Source organism: Callorhinus ursinus, unplaced genomic scaffold, assembly GCF_003265705.2.
Source record: "Callorhinus ursinus isolate GAN/ISIS: 27379988/994484 unplaced genomic scaffold, GSC_fseal_2.0 scaffold30, whole genome shotgun sequence".
NCBI classification, from domain to species: Eukaryota; Metazoa; Chordata; class Mammalia; order Carnivora; family Otariidae; genus Callorhinus; species Callorhinus ursinus.
Window position 1 is genome coordinate 11,384,862 of NW_027397092.1, and position 15,029 is coordinate 11,399,890.

Sequence of the window (15,029 nt, forward strand, 5' to 3'; positions counted from 1 at the left end):
TGTGAAGTTAGCAAGACAGTGTTCTGTCTGAGGCAACAATGTCATCATAATTAGAGGAGTGAGTGAGTGAAGTTCTAGAGGAGAAGTCTCTCCCTACTGGCAGCGATGGCTTCAGGGAAAGACACTTGTCCTATCCTACCTAAGCTTACCAACAGCTGTTGCGAGGAGAGTTCATATAAGCCTTCTAATAAGTGAGGACTTGAGGGTTCTGGGTTTGGGGGTTTTGTGTTCGGTTTTGTTTTGTTTGCCCTCCGGGAGCGACACACAGATGAGGACAAACATTTTGCGCTTCCCTTGGCATCTGTCTAGAAAGCTTGATGTTCCAGAGGGAAACAATGGGTGGGCAGGGAAAGCAAGTCTGCCCTGAGTATAAAAAGCAGGTACTAAATTCAGAAGCTGTTGTTTGTACCTGGTCAGAGACTTCTTTAGGCCACGGGTGGGCCTGCGGCAAATCATGGTGGGCTGCCTTCTCCCTTAGTATCAGGTTACATGAACACTGCAAGCAAGTTGTAAAGGATAGCATGCAGCTGGAGGTACAGATAATCAGGTCGTACTCTTGATCTTGGTGATACTTGGAGTTTTAATGGGTTCAATATTAGATGAGCTTCAGACAATGCCATAGCTCTCCGTCCTGCAGCTGGGGGGGTTCAAACATCATGGACACAACACATGAATAACGCTAAAACGATTGTATTGAACTCACCAGATATCCTTCCTTCCTGCCTTCCTAATCTTCAGGTGTAATGAGGTTCATTTGCCACGGTTTTCATTAAAGCAAGGGATGATCCCAAGACGTTACATTATGCCTTGGAAAGAAAACATGAAATTCAGGAATGTGAATCTGAAGGTATTTTCCTATAAATGTTCATAATAAAAAATTCATAGTTAAATAATATACTTTAATATACCTATGAATAAATATGTAACTATGCAAAAGCTATTTTTAAATTTATATTTATTTTTTCCAGCTTTACTGGGAATAATAAATATATGTATTTAAAGTAGACAACGTGATGACTTGATAAACATACACACTGTAGAATAATTACCAGGATCAAGATAATTAACACATTCATCCCCTCACAGTGTTAACTCATTTTTTCTTCCGGCGAGCTTAAGATCTACTTTCTGCATCTTTCGAGGATACAGTACTGTATTATTAACTATAGTTACTAGGCTTATGCTCGCTTCGGCAGCACATATATTCACTATGGTTACTAGGCTGAACATTAGATCTTCAGAACTTGGTCTTATAACTGAAAGTTTATGCCGTTTGATCTAGGTCTCCCCATTTCTCCCTCCTCTAAGCCCTGGTAACCGCCATTCTATTGTCTGACAAAAACTATAAACTATTTGATGTACTTTCACAGAAACTCGCAAGAACAGTTAAATAGCAACATCTATTCAAGTATTTGAGTCCAAAGACAAACTACACCCAAAGTTTTCAGAACTCTCTGTCTACCTTTCTCCACATAATGGCAACTTGCAATTATGAATTAACTTAGGGGCGCCTGGGTGGCTCAGTCAGTTAAGTGTCTGCCTTCAGCTCAGGTCATGATCCCACTGGGATCATGCCCTGCATCAGGCTCCCTGCTCAGTGCAGAGTTGCTTGGGAGTCTCTCTCCCTCTGCCCCTCCCCTTGCTCATGAGATCTCTCTCTCTCTAATACAATAAATAAAATCTTAAAAAAAAAAAAGTAAAATAGGAGCGCCTGGGTGGCTCAGTTGGTTAAGCATCTGACTTCAGCTCAAGTCATGATCCCAGGGTCCTGGGATCAAACCCCACATCAGGCTCCCTGCTCAGTGGGAAGCCTGCTTCTCCCTCTCCCTCTGCTACTCCCCCTGCTTGTGTTCACTCACTCTCTCTGTCAAATAAATAAATAAAATATTTTTTAAAAAGTAGAATAGAATCTATTGTAATAATCAGACTATAATAGGAGATTTCAAGTTAGGATTCCTAGAAAGAAATGGGTTTGCATAAATTTGTAAATTTCTAACAGCTAAGCAATTAAGCTTGAATAAGAATATACTTTACCAAGAGATAACATAATAAAATATGAATATTATATGATATATAAAATATATAAAAAATATAGCTTACTTATTTTTTTTATAAACTACAAACAATATAGTAAATGAAGCTGCCACTAGCCCTGAGATGATTATTTTATATGTATTTTTGTCTGATATTTTGGAAACAAATATAAAATGGAGGAAATCTAGACTCAACATATCAAATTTACCTGTATTAAGACTTCTCTGTAGTCTTAATATTGAACTGTATTTCTTATAATTCAGTGGCTTGTCAGGTCATTTTTCGTGTCGTAAATGGCTTGAGCATGGTGACAATATTAGTACTGACTTTATCTTTCCCATTTGCCGGAACTACGGTGTATATAAACTTTGAGCTGAAGTCAACAACGAAAAACTGTTTTGAATACATCTTGACCTCACTCTTGAGAGCTATAATCCAGCGTAATTTTCTCTTGTGTTTCACTTGTGCAATTTAGTTGACAGCACTCCTAACAATTTAAAAAATAATATTAGAGACTGGTGTAGAGGAAATTCTCCCTGACAGAGTAAAAATGAAAATTAAGTGAGGGGCGCCTTCTTGGCATCTGTCTTTGGCTCAGGTCATGATCCTGGGGTCCTGGGATTCCTTGCTCAGCCAGGAGCCTGCTTCTCCCTCTCCCTCTCCCTCTGCCCCTCCCCTCCACTCATGCACACGCACGCATGCACTTGCTCTCTCTCGCAAATAAATCAATACAAACTCTTTTTAAAGATTTTATTTATCTGAGAGAGAGAGGTGGGGAAAGACAGAGCGAGAGGGAGAAGCAGACTCCCCTCTAAGCAGGGAGCCTGACTCCAGGCTCCATCCCAGGACCCTGGGATCATGACCTGAGCTGAAGACAGAATGAGCCATGCAGGCGCCCCTAAATACAAACACTTTAAAAAAAGAAAAGAAAAGAAAAGAAAAGAAAATTAAGTGAGAAGAAATGAATGTAGCCTGGGTGAATGCCAGCTACGTTTTCCTTCCTTCTATTTACCTTTACCATTTTTCCTGCTGGAGAGGATGTAACTAGGCAACATCACAGTGAGAACACAGCATAGTGGAGATGGGGCTGCACCCCAAGACCCCCCCAGAGTGCGATTCAGCACAGAAATAGATGCATATGTAAGACAGTAGCTCAAGTGCCTGCTATTTCTCCAGGCCCAGGTGCCATGGCAGCAGCATAGTGGATATTGATCTAATACTTTGAAGTTGGCCAAAGTCTTTTCATTCACCTACAATGTTTTATTCAACACTCAAAGAATCCTTGACTAATACCCATTTCATATTTGAGAAAACCGGGTCTCACAGCGGGGTAAGTGACTTGTACAAGGTCCCACAAGCTGTGAAGAACTACATGATTAGTCAGCAGTCCACACCACTCTTCCTGGGGGTCCAAGCTCGAGCTAGAGATCATCGCCTTTAAAAAAAAAAATGTTGGGGCGCCTGGGTGGCTCAGTTGGTTAAGCGTCTGCCTTCGGCTCAGGTCATGATCCCGGGGTCCTGGGATCGAGTCCCACATCGGGCTCCCTGCTCCGCGGAGAGTCTGCTTCTCCCTCTGCCTCTGTCTGCCACTCCCCCTGCTTGGGCTCTTTCTCTCTCTCTCTCAAATAAGTAATAAACACAAATCTAAAAAAAAAAAATTGAAATTAAAAAGGGATGTTATAGTGCTCTGTCCACTAGACCTTCCTTAATTTTTTAAAAAGATTTGGTTTATTTCTTTATTAGCGAGAGCGCTAGCGCACGCGCATCCGCTGAAGGGGATGGGGCACAGGGGAGGGACAAGCAGACCCCGCATTGCACTCTTGAGGGCAGAGCCCATCGCGGGGCTGAACCCCAAGGCCCTGAGCTGAAAGCCAGGAGCAGCCATCCAGGCTGCCAACGGGCAGCCATCCGGGCTCCCCTAGACCTTCCTTCTCAGCAGGGGTAGTTAGGAAAAACCACTGAGGAATCTCCATCCTCCTCTAATCAAGTGCTGTTTGGTGTGATTCATGGTGGGATTTTTTTCCCCCCTTAGCACGCAGAAGCGTGTGGGATCCACGCTGGCCCTTTAGAAGACTCTCTGTTTTTGAATCACAGCGAAAGACTTTGCCATGGGGAAGATCGGGAAGTTGTCTTGAAGAAAGGTCCACCAGAAATAAAAATTGCAGATATGCCTCTGCATTCACCGCTCTCCAGATACCAAAGCACTGTGATCTCCCATGGCTTCAGGAGGCGACTTGTCTGAGGCTAGAAGAATAAAAAGTGTCCGAGTATTTCAATCTCAATCTCTTTCTCTCCCCACAAATGTAAACCCGTTGTACCATTGTATTTCCCCTACAGTTTCAACTTGTTTAAAGGCTACAAGTCAGCTGTACTCTTGATCCATTATACAAGTTTTTGAAAGCAAATGGGCTCTGAGAACATCGGAGTTGATGGGGGCGGGGAGGGGGCAAGGCATAGTCTCAGTGAAACTGATTTCATACCCAATAGTTAAGACTTTTTTTTTTAAAATATTTTATTTATTTTATTTGAGAGAGAGAGAGTGCAAGTGAGCATGAGCAGGGGCAGGGAGAGCAGAGAGAGAGAAGCAGACTCCCTGCTGAGCAGGGAGCCTGAGATGGGGCTCGATCCCAGGACCCTGGGATCATGACCTGAGCCGAGGGCAGACGCTTAACGACTGAGCCACCCAGGCGCCCCCCGAATAGTTAAGACTTTTAACTGATGGATCCCATCCAACCATCTATCTTCACTGTGTTCTTCTTGCCCTTCTCCTCGCTCCTTTGTTGTTCATCATGCTCCAAAACTCAGGGTCAGAGGAGCCTCACTGAGAAAGAGTGACAGGATGTGGAGTTATTTCTGCTGCTTTTCTGCCTGCCCCAGCACCACCTTTCTGCCCCACCTCACCAACACACCTCTCCCCACCAAGGCCGTGGGTCCTGGCAACGGTTTCACATGGTAATTTGAAGTGTTTGGCAGATACCTCTATGATGCACCGCACGATTTCAGCTGGAGCGTATTTTTTGTATTGGTTCAGTGTATCCAAGCGCTGTATTCCTGCAGGAAAGAATGGATGAGCGTAATTTAAAAATGACCATATGCAAAATGGTGCATCACCGGGGAGGAGCGTGTAGTGGTTTCTCAAGCAATTAAACATAGAATTACCTTATGATCCAGGACTTCCCCTTCTAGGTATATGCCCAAAAGAAGGCGGGAGGGGTGGGGGTGGGAGGGTGCAACTGGCCAGCTCAGGTGGTAGAATGTCCAGCTTCTGATCTTGGGTTGTTGTGGGTTCGAGTCCCATGCTGGGTGTAGAGATTACTTTTAAAAAATCTTAAAAAAAAAAAAGAGAGCGATTTGAAAGCAGGGACTTGAGCAGATATTTGTGTGCCAGTGTTCCTAACAACATTTTCACAAGACCCAAGATGTGGAAACAACTCAAGTGTCCACCGACAGATGAATACATATGCAAAATGCGGTATATGCATGCAATGGAATATTATTCAGCCACAAAATGTCCTGAAATTCGATACATGCTGCAACATGGAGGAATCTTGAAAATATTGTGCTAAATTTGTCCACAAAAGGACAAAAATTGTATAATTCCTCTTACGTACCTAGAATAATCAAATTCCTAGGCAAAGAAAGAATAATAGTTACCAAAGGTAGCAGAGGAGGGGAGAATAGGGTTTCTGTTTAGTGGGTACAGGGTTTCAGTTTGAAATAATAAAATTCTGGAGACAGGTGCAGGACAAGGTAAATGTACTTACTGCCACTGAATTGTACATTCAAAAAGGGTTAAAGTGAATTTTATGTCATGTATATTTTACCACAATTTTCTTAAAGATTCTTTTTATTTGTAAAGTAATCTCTACACCCAACGTGGGGCCTGAACTCACAACCCCAAGATCAAGAGTCACCCGCTCTACTGACTGAGCCAGCCAGGCGTCCCTTACCACAGTTTATTTTTATTTTTTTTTAAAGATTTTATTTATTTATTTGAGAGAGAGAGAGAATGAGAGATAGAGAGCACAAGAGCGAAGAGGGTCCGAGAGAGAAGCAGGCTCCCCATTGAGCAGGGAGCCCGATGTGGGACTCGATCCCGGGACTCCAGGATCATGACCTGAGCCGAAGGCAGTCGCTTAACCAACTGAGCCACCCAGGCGCCCCCTTACCACAGTTTAAAAAAGATCATAGTCGGTCTAAGCCATGCTTCACCCAGCCAAGTGTTCATATATGATTACCACATGAAGTAAACTGTTATAAAAAAGGACAAAGATGTCCATCTGACATCAACTTAAAGATCACTAAAGTATAAATAAAGTAAAAAAAAAAGTATATATACAGGGTGTTAAAAATTATTAAGACAGGGGCGCCTGGGTGGCTCAGATGGTTAAGCGTCTGCCTTCGGCTCAGGTCATGATCCCAGGGTCCTGGGATCGAGTCCCGCATCGGGCTCCCTGCTCCTTGGGAGCCTGCTTCTCCCTCTGCTTCTCTCTCTCTCCTCCTCTGTCTCTCATGAATAAATAAATAAAATCTTTAAAAAAAATAAAAATTATTAAGACAGTTTAGGTGATACAAACTTTGTTTAACACTTTAAGCGGATTGCTTCTACTAGGAGAACTACAGAATGGAGTGGAAGGCAAGAAGCTTTTATAGGATAAAGAATAAGAAACAGGGGTGCCTGGGTGGCTCAGCCAGTTAAGCGTCTACCTTTGGCTCAGGTCATGATCTCAGGATTCTGGGATCGAGTCCCATGTCGGGTTCCCTGCTCAGCAGGGATTCTGCTTCTCCCTCTGCCCCTCCCCCTGCTTGTGCTCTCTCTCTCTCTGACAAATAAATAAAATCTTAAAAAAAAAAAGAATAAGAAACAAGGAAGGAAGTACACAATCCATAGTTGGCTTGGGATATACTGCATTTCTGATCAGGCAGAGCATTTTCAGGCACCTGACAGTTATCAAAGTTTTGTTCTGCTGATGTGACATCCTGGGCTGGAGCAGCTCCATCTTGGGCCTAGAAATCTCTGGGATTTCCAAGGTCAAAAAAGCCAACAGTATGTGTTTTTCACATACTGAGAACGTTGGTGATCATATTTGACCTTTACTAGTTAGCTTCCTGACAGGCTGAGGGGCCACCGAGTGCAGGTCTGGCAGAGAAGGGGAGTCTGGCTGAGAAGATGAGCAGGAGTTGGAACGTAGCCAGCAATCCACTCACCATGCTGTGTGCCTCTTCGTGCATTAATGGGAGTCCTGGCAATATGGAGACCATATAGAAGTATTCATTGAAACTCCTCTGGCTTTTACATGATTTACCAAGAGAAGCCTGGCTATCAGAATACATCTTTTTCTTCTGTTAAGAATATGGAAAGGGGAACCTGGGTGGCTCAGTTGGTTAAGCGTCCGACTCTTTTTTTTTTAAATTTTTTATTGTTATGTTAATCACCATATATTACATCATTAGTTTTTGGTGCAGTGTTCCATGATTCATTGTTTGTTCATAACACCCAGTGCTCCATGCAGAACGTGCCCTCCTCAATACCCATCACCAGGATAACCCATCCCCCTCCCCCCCCTCCCCTCTATAAGCGTCCGACTCTTGAGCTCAGCTCAGGTCTTGATATCAGGGTCATGAGTTCAACCCCATGTTAGGCACCATGCCCAGTGGAACCTACTTAAAAAAAAAAAAAAGAATATGGAGAAATGGGTGTCATAAAACACTGAGTGAAAAATCAGGGGCGCCTGGTGGCTCAGTTGTTAAGTGTCTGCCTTCAGCTCAGGTCATGATCCCAGGGTCCTGGGATCGAGCCCCACATCGGGCTCTCTGCTCAGCGGGAAACCTGCTTCTCCCTTTCCCACTCCCCCTGCTTGTGTTCCCTTTCTCACTGTCTCTCTCTCTGTGTCAGGTAAATAAGTAAAAAATCTTATTAAAAAAAAAGAAAAGAAAAGAAAGAAAAATCAGGATTTATGCAGTTTTGTGGACAAAAAAGAATGTAAGTCACCAGAAAACAATGCAGAAAGCCATGCACCAGAATATTTATATAGTATAATTTCTGGATGGTAGAGTTATGAATGATTCTTACATCCTGTATCTTTATAAATTATCTACACTAAGTCTGTATTTTATCATCAGAAAAGAAAGAACCCTTCCACTCCTGTACACACTGCTCCCTATGTGTGGGATCATCCCTCTCTCTGTTCTGCTTGTCAGAGTTCAAGCCCCAAAGTCAATGTCAACTCTTAGGCGAAACCGGTTTCATGTTTCATCTTCTCTCCGCCTTCACTTTTCCCATGTTGGTTCTGTGCCTAAGACTTCTGCTTCTTGACCAGGAGAGGTCTCTGTTGCATTGCTCAAGAAAAACAAATTAAAAAAAAATGTTTATTTAATGAATGAAAACTGTCTTTACTGTTGGAGAGATTATAATATTATAGAAGTTCAAGAGAAAAATTCTTCAGTGTCTCCATAACTAACAAATTTCCAAACTATTTTATCAACAAAGGGGAGCTTGAACCCTGAGGACTAACCCCACTAGTACCTAGCACTTTGCAGGGTCACAGAAGAATTTTATCTGATATGTAAAAAATTGAAAGTAGAAAAAGAGAGAACAAGGGAGTACTCATTTAAGCAGGAAATCGTATGTTTTCTAGGGACAAATTAAAAACCATCAGGGAAGTGCTTCAGAGGGTGTGGGCTTTATAGTTAGGCTGACCTGGACCAAATTCTGACTCTGCTACTTACCGTGTAGCTTGAAGCAAGCTAATGGGGCTAGTGATAGCTAGTTCAGAGGGTTGTTGTAAACAGTCTATTAGATTACCTGTAAAGTCCTTAGCATGACACAAAATACCACTTACATATTTTTCTTAGGCCTATGGATGGGCATACGGGTTAGATTGCCAGTTAAATTTTAGCAACTATGGCTGACTTAGTTGCAAAGTAGCTTTTTCTGGGAGGAAGAATATAGTGAATTCAGGAAATAGAAATTCCCTGAAAATGAGAATAGGAACATTTTCCTTTTCTTTTTTTTTCCCCCAAGAAGAGGAACATATTTCACATGCCATTTTGGCTTCAAATATTCTCGCCTCAGAGAAAACCAAAAAATTCACACCTCTGATCTCTTTTACAGGCTAAGCTGGAATTCCTACTCCAAGCTGCACGTTTCAAATAATTATCTCACCGAGAGTCTCAAATTCATCGGAGGAGCTTCTCATCTTCCCTGCTTTTTTCTTCTTGGGCCTATTTTTTCTCCCAGCCTTGCCTATTTCTGAAATTAGCCAATATTGATAAATACCATCAATGAATAATACACCCATATTCTCAGTTTTCTGGGTCTCAGAAATCACTTTAGAGTCCTGCTCCCTTCCCCAACCAAACCCAGTCTCATCTGTCCTTGTAGGTGGATAGTGGTGTAGACATGTCTGTCCCCTCTTTCTTTCCCAGGGAGGATCTACTCTCCTCCTTGCACCAAGTGACTTACAATAACTTCCTCACATGTTCCCTGTCCTCTCTCTCACCTTCCCCGTAAGCATGTGAGGACAGCTCAGGCGGTCCTGCAAGCAGCTACTAGAGTAATTTTGCTAATGCCCTCTGCGACTCTTTCATGCACCTGCTCAAAAATCATTCATGGAAAGTTCTGGAGCTGGCTGGTGGTGATGGCTGCACAGCGGTGTGAATGTACTCAATGTCGCTGGACCTATACACTTTAAAAGGGTTGAAATGGTAAGCTTTCTGATATGTCTACTTGACCACACACACACACAAAACCATTAATGATTCGAAGACCAGAGCATGATGTTATATAAGGACCAGCACCATCCAAGCCCGATCATTTTCATCGATAGAGTGTCTGGCATCCAGGACAGTGAAAGGAGCGATGGTGGTTATCTTATTGCCCATGACAGGTGCGCTACCACCCCACACACTTGTACTCACTGTCCTTTCTCTGAGGTCGCTTCCCTCCCCCGTTGCTGGGAATGGTCTGTGCTTTGTCCTGGATATAGCTTCTCCCCGTCTCCACCCTGTCTAATATAACCATGTACTGATCTATCCATTCAAAGTCCAGCTCAACTGTATCTTGTCCATGAAGCCTTCACTCTTATATCTCTCCCTTGCTCTGGGCTTCCATGGCTCTCTATATTACTATTCTGCCTGCATAAATCTCCTGAAGCATGGAGACCATTCCTTAATCCTCCTGGTATTTCCCCTTGCTTTTACTTCAGGGCTTTGCACAGAGCAGACTTACAGTGAATGTTTATTGAATGGCTGAAGCGAGAGACCTAAGGAGGCCCTGGAAAGGGTACCTTGGATCTTGGGAGAGCCTTGCGTCACATCTGACTCTAAGCCCCCCAACCCCCACCCCCATCCCCACCAGTATTCAAAGGGCTTTATGTAGCTTTCATGCAACACATTTTGTTTTGCCCCTTTTTTGGGAATATTAGTTTTCCTGCTTCATTTCATTAATCATTAAATTCCAAATTATGAAATTTCATGTTAATTGTGGGGCCAAAATGTAATGGATTCACAGTCCATCTTCCTTAGATTCCCATAACAACCTGTAGCAAAGGAATATTCTGTATCTCTAACTCGATATATATATTGGATGCCCTGGCAGTGTTTTGCTGTTGGGTGGTCTAAGGACATAATTTTTAAGATAACCAACTAATCTTGATAAAACTGTACATGGGTATGCACCATTATCTTTTCAGTAAGTTGTTGCTAAGCAATATTTTACCTTCCAGGAAAGTAACCTTGGAAGAATATGTGGTTGTCCTTGATATAACTTCTCCTGCAGCATTGCCAGAAGTTAATATTATGTCAACATCTCCATTATAAAGATATAACTTCATTGTAAATGATTTGTCTGGGTTAACAGTGGACTCTGGACTTCCTAACCATAGTGGAAAAGAAAGCTATTTTTTTTTTAAGAGAGGGAGTTGGGGGAGGGGCAGAGGGAGTGGAAGAGAGAGAATCCTAAGCAGGCTCCACGCTCAGCACGGAACCTGACGGGGGCTCAACGTGGGGCTCGATCTCACCACCCTGAGATCCTGACCTGAGCTGAAATCAAGAGTTGGATGCTTAACCGACTGAGCCACCCAGGTGCTCCTAAAAGGCCATTTTTACATGAGGAAAAAATTTAACTCTTAAATACCAAGAAAACAAAACCACAAGACAAAGAGCCTCAGTTCACTTTATTTTTCTTGTATAAAACTATGTGGTGGCCACCGCTGGAGCCATGGGTCCTCTGCACGGAGACTCTGGTGTGGGTCTTTACAAGATGGTCAGTAGATCCCTGATAGGGAGACTTGGTGAACACCGTCTCTTTCCAGAGGTCAGGGGTGAGCTAGCCATAGGTCTTGGAGATGGCATCCAAAGTAGCCTTGGCAAAGTCGCCCAGGGTGGCAGGGTCTCTGGCTGAGGTGTAGAGTTGTCAATACCAGCCATCCTCAGGAGCTTCTTGGGCACAGGGGCTGAGACCATGTCCGTGCCTCTGGGGGCAGCACAGAGCGTGGGGCTTGCTGATCTTGTTCGCCCGGTAGCCTCCCCTCACGGGGCTATGGAAAGCTTGGCCAGAATGGCAGTGGCTATCTCCCTGGAGCACTTGACATCCAGACCGACGTGTCCATGGTAATGTCCAATGACAACAAATGCTTTGAACCTGGTCTGCTGGCCAGCACGGCCCTGCTTTTGCACAGGCATGATCTTCAAAACCTCTTCCTTGAGGGACGCCCCCAGGAAGAAGTCCATGATCTCAGATGGCTTGACGGGGGCGGGGGGGGGAGAGATAGAGCTCCTCCAGGGACTTGATCTTCATGTCCTTGGCCAGGCAGCCCAGCTTGGTGACGGGGATCCACTCCTTGTCCTCGGCCTTGCCTCTGAAAGCTCCGTGGCCTCACCCAAGCCCCGACCACCGGCCCTCCTGCAGCGCCCAGGGTCATCTGCCACCTGCTGTTCTCTCGGATGAAGCAGCACAAGACAAAGAACTTTCTTTGAGGACTGGGCTTTTTGTCTAATATAAATGTGAATTCTCTATTTCAGAAAACGGCATTCTTCTCACAAAGACCTTAAAATATTCCAACCAATTATCACACTTTAAATCTGTAATTTCTTTTATTTTTTTAAAAAAAAGGATTAATTACAAGTGAACTAGACTTGCTTTTTTCACAGACCTTTGCTTTACGCTTTAATGACTGGAGAATGGGGAGCCCATGTTGGCAAGTTAGTGTATATGAATAGCAAGAAGATTAAATGTGGTTGCTGTCTTTAATTCGGGCTCTTGCTTTCATTCATACACTCTTGTTTTTGTTCGTCAAATGTTTCTTGAGACTATATTAGGTGCCAGGTACTTAATTTGGGGGATAAATGTCAAGTTGCTGGCTGATTTCTACAAGAAATTTTATTCTGCCATGGTTCCTAAAATTTAGCATACCTCAGAATTGCCTGGAAATTCTATTAAAGCGCAGATTTATGGGCCCCACATCCAGAGATTCTGGTTCAGACGGTCTGAGATGGGGCCCACGAATTTGAGTTTCTAACAAGCTTCCCGGTGAGGCTTACGTTGCGTGGACCACACTCTAAATAACACTGCATCTTTGTAGAAAGGGCTGCTATGCAAGAAGCCTGCTATAGCCAGTCCATCCTTCAACGTGATAGTTGGTCCAAAGGTAATCAAAGCCACCGTTCACACAGCTGAAACAGATTTAGAGAATCTGGATTACCGGTAAATGGCGTTCCCTCCCTACAAGCAGGGATGATGCTTCTGCTATCACTAGTTCAGGCTGCTCACCGTCAGGGCCCATTCTGATGGATGGGTTTAGTGCTATACAGTGTGTTAATGAGTGTCATCATCATCCCTTCCTAAAGCCTTCAGACCTGTCTTTTGAAAACAGAATGTACTAACAACAGTGAGAGAAGAGCCATTCTTCACCACCAAATATGGAGTGCTGAGTCTTCAGTGCTGGACCAGAAGCTGGTCGTGGAGAGTATATTTTGGGGCAAACAGAGACAACTTTGACTTGAAGAACGTGGAGTGAGCAAAGATTGCTTAAACTGGATATAAAAGCTCTAACCATAAAGGAACGATTGAAATGTTGGACTTCATTAAAATTAAAAACTTATTTTCCTCATAAGACTCCATTAAAAGAGTGGACAAGGAAAGAGTCACAGATTGGTAGAAGATGAAATACATAAATCTGAAGGCTTCCATTCAGAATATATAAAGAGCTTCTTCAAATCAATAAGAAAAAGATGAGGGTAGGGAAGGAAATTTTTAACTTTTTTCACAAATCTTCCTAGGATCTTCTTCTGGGCCCATATAAATTAGACTGACAAAGGACTGATTAACAAGAGAAAAACAAACAGAAGTTTATTAACATATGCTTCATGCATACAAATGGGAGCACCCAGTGATGAGTAACTCAAAACAGTGTTAAAACTTGGATCTTACAGCATCTTAATGGAAGAACAATAAAAATAATTTTGTACAGAACTGACAAAACAAACAAAAGGACTTAGAACTCATACAAGTTGCAGATTGGGGGAGAGAATATATGGAGAAATCAGTGGTAGATAAAGGCTAGTTTAAGAAAGGTTTGTTATAGAGATTCTTCTGGGCTGATAAGGGTGTAGAGTTGTCTCTGATGATTAACTTCTGTCCCCTGGTAGAGAGGAGAAATGGGGACACCTCCCCAAATGGATTTCCTGTTTTAGGCAAGTGGAAGGAAGGCAGAGAGCTTTTCCTGTATCCACATCTTCTCAATTGTCTTTAGCTCAAAATAATCCTTATGCCAAACTGACATATTTGGGAATGGCATATTCTGCTACCCTTAATTAGCGATTCAATTTTAAAATTGAACAAAAGACAAACAGGTGTTAAACAAAAGGGAGTCCTCTCTGCTTTCTGGCAGCATGAGGAGAAAGTATGCTGTTTATTCTCTACAGACTTCTTGTCTCCTCTGGCAAAGTTGGGCAAAACACACACACACACACACACACACACACACACACACACTCTCTCTCTCTCTCTCTCTCTCTCTCTCTCTTTCTCTCTCTCTCTCTTCTGTTAATGCGTTTATATTTTGAAATTATCTCAGACTTACAAGAATTTGTAAAAACAGTACAGAGAGTTCCCATGCACTCTTCACTCAGCTTTCACAATGATAATATCTTACATAACCATAATAATTGGTCAAAACCAGGACACTGATTTTGTTAAAACACTATTAATTCAGGTATGGAGATATAGAATTTATTAGGATTTCACCACTTTTCACATGCACTCCTTTTGGGAGGGGACAAGGAGGGGTATAGAGTTCTGTGAAATCAATTAACCATCATGACCATCAGCATGCAGAACTGTTCCATCACCACAAAGAAACTCTCTCATGTTACCCCTTGAGAGTTGCACCTTTCCCCTGGATCCACTACTACTGGTCCATGTCCCAACATTATAATTTTGTCACTTTATGAATGTCCTAGTAATAGAATCCTACAGTTTGCAACCCTTTGACATTGGCTTTTCTAAGTGTAATGCCATTGAGATCCATCCAATTCGTTGCATGTATCAGTCGTTTATTGTTCTTTATTGCTGAGTGCTAGTCCAGCATATGGACGCACCAAATTTCTTTATCCGTTCCTCCACTAACTGTCCTTCGGCTTGCATGAAGAGTCCCCAGGACCACCTCCAAGCTCAGTAATTCATTAGGAAGACTCATAAAACAGTGTATAGTTATACTCATGGTTGTAATTTATTACAAAGGAATACAGAGCAAAATCAGTGAAGGGAAACGGCACATGGGGATAGTGGGCACAAGTTTCCAAGAGTCTTCTTGCTGTGGAGTCACATAGGCCATGCTTAATTCCCCCAGCAATGAGTTGTGGCAACTCTGCTTTTTCTTTGCTCCGGATAACAAACTTGTTCATCCTTTGGTGTTCCTGGGGAGTTAAAAGAATTCTTTGCAAGTACCCCAAGGCTCGTTGCCATCCTGATATTGGAAGACAAAGATCATGGT

The 15,029-nt window shown here is 42.9% G+C and overlaps 1 protein-coding gene across 1 annotated transcript; it reads left to right on the top strand.

Annotated features, from left to right (window-relative positions):
- Positions 1 to 4,304, top strand: SPMIP10 (sperm microtubule inner protein 10). Its single transcript, XM_025860967.2, has 3 exons — positions 1 to 191; positions 739 to 847; positions 4,067 to 4,304. Exons 1-3 carry the CDS (start codon positions 106 to 108, stop codon positions 4,274 to 4,276), a joined length of 405 nt encoding a protein of 134 aa, XP_025716752.1. The 5' UTR covers positions 1 to 105; the 3' UTR covers positions 4,277 to 4,304.
- The last annotated feature ends 10,725 nt before the right edge of the window (positions 4,305 to 15,029 follow it).